At 58.9% G+C, this 1,818-nt stretch overlaps 1 protein-coding gene across 1 annotated transcript; it reads left to right on the plus strand.

Annotated features, from left to right (window-relative positions):
* The first annotated feature begins 515 nt into the window (after window positions 1–515).
* LOC121860677 (basic salivary proline-rich protein 2-like) lies at window positions 516–1,479 on the plus strand. The gene is made up of 2 exons (XM_042357955.1): window positions 516–695; window positions 1,012–1,479. Exons 1-2 carry the CDS (start codon window positions 516–518, stop codon window positions 1,477–1,479), a joined length of 648 nt encoding a protein of 215 aa, XP_042213889.1.
* The last annotated feature ends 339 nt before the right edge of the window (window positions 1,480–1,818 follow it).

Raw genomic sequence — 1,818 nt, forward strand, 5'->3', positions numbered from 1 at the left:
GTTCAAAATACGTCTAGTACACCTGTCTCGTCAACCTGTCTTAAGCACCTGTCTGTCTTAAATAACTGTCTCGCACACACCTGTCTTAAATATTTATTTGTCTTAAACATTTGTCTCGCACACCTGTCTCGCACACCTGTCCCGCAAACTGTAAACCTGTCTTAAACACCTATCTCGTACACTTGTTTGTCTTAAACACTTGTCCCGTAAACCACACTTTACACCTGTCTTAAATTTCTGTCTCGCACACCTTCGTTCACAACGTGTCTTCGTACATTTGTCTTAAATACCTGCCTCGCACACCTGTCTCGTAACATTTGTCTTAAATACCTGCCTCTACACCTGTCTCTCGTACATTTGTCTTAAATACCTGCCTCTCACACCTGTCTCTGTACATTTGTCTTAAATACCTGCCTCACACCTGTCTCGTACAGAGGAGGAGGAGGAGAGGAAGAAGGATCTCTAGTTTACAAACTGAATTTAAAAACATGGAAATAAAAATTCCCTGGAGCTGAATGGATGTGTTTCACTGTGTTGATTTACTGCCTGGTGGAGCCCTCAGGGAGGTGGAGCCCTGTGGAGGACCCCCAGGGGAGGGAGCCGTCAGTTGTGGAGCCCCAGGGGGTGTGGAGCCTCAGGAGGTGGGAGCCCTCAGGGGTGGTGTGGAGCTCAGGGGGCGGTGGGAGCCTCTAGGGGTGTGAGCCCCTCAGGGGAGTGTGGAGCCGCTGGGGGTGGAGCCCTCAGGTGTGTGGATCCGTCAGGGGGTGTGGAGCCTTCAGGGGTGGAGGCCCCTCAGGGGTGGGAGCCCTCAGGGGGTGTGGAGCCTCAGGGGTGGAGCTCAGGAGCCCCAGGGGGTGGAGCCCCCAGGGGGTGTGGAGCCCCAGGGGGTGTGTGGAGCCCCCAGGGGAGCCCCAGGGGTGGGATCAGGGTGTGTGGAGCCCCCAGGGGTGGAGCCCCAGGGGTGTGGAGCCCTCAGGGGGGTGGAGCCTCAAGGGGGGTGTGGAGCCCCAGGTGGAGCCTCCTGGGGGTGTGAGCCCTGTGTGGAGCCCCCAGGTGGAGCCCTCAGGGGGTGTGGAGCCTCAGGGGGTGGAGCCCTCAGGGGGTGGAGCCTCAGGGGTGGAGCCCAGGGGTGAGCCCCAGGGGGGTGTGGAGCCTCAGGGGGTGTGGAGCCCCCAGGTGTGGAGCCCTCAGGTGGAGCCCCAGGGAGCGTGGGAACCTCAGGGGGGTGGAGCCCCTCAGGGGTGTGGGCCACGGGGTGTGGAGCCTGGGGGAGTCCCCAGGGGGCTTGGAGCCCTCAGGGGCGTGGAGCCCCTCAAGGTGGAGCCCTCAGGGGTGGAGCCCCCAGGGGGTGGAGCCTCAGGGGTGGAGGCCTCAGGGAGTGGAGCCCCAGGGGTGGAGCCCTGTGGAGCCCTCAGGGGTGTGAGCCCCCAGGGGGTGGAGCCCTCAGGGGGTGGAGCCCTCAGGGGGGTGGAGCCCTAGGGGTGGAAGAAGAGAAGATGGTGGAGGAGGAAGAGGAGAAGGAAGAGATGGAGGAGGAGGAGGAGGAGGAAGAAGAGAAGATAAGAGGAGGAGAAGATGAAGAAGAAGAAGAAGAAGAAGAAGGGGAAGTTATAAAGAAGACGAAGATAGAAGAGGGTAAATGAAGAAGAGGAGGAGGGAAAATGGGAGAGAGATTGAAGAAGACGAATGAGGAGAGAGGAGAAGGAGGAGAAAGACAGAAAAGGGATGTGAGGAGGAAGAGGACAGGAGGAAGAACAGATGTAGGAGAGAGGGGAAAAAAGGAGGGAGGGGGAAGGAGAGGGGAGAGGAAGGAAGGAA

The sequence above is a fragment of the Homarus americanus genome, unplaced genomic scaffold, assembly GCF_018991925.1.
Source record: "Homarus americanus isolate GMGI-L3 unplaced genomic scaffold, GMGI_Hamer_2.0 scaffold45824, whole genome shotgun sequence".
Taxonomy (NCBI): Eukaryota; Metazoa; Arthropoda; class Malacostraca; order Decapoda; family Nephropidae; genus Homarus; species Homarus americanus.

Coding starts and splice junctions, on each gene's coding strand:
- LOC121860677 (XM_042357955.1), top strand. CDS start 516: ATGGATGTGTTTCACTGTGTTGATTTACTGCCTGGTGGAGCCCTCAGG. Junction 696..1,011: donor GGCGGTGGGAGCCTCTAGGG/GTGTGAGCCCCT, acceptor GTGGAGCCCCAG/GTGGAGCCTCCTGGGGGTGT.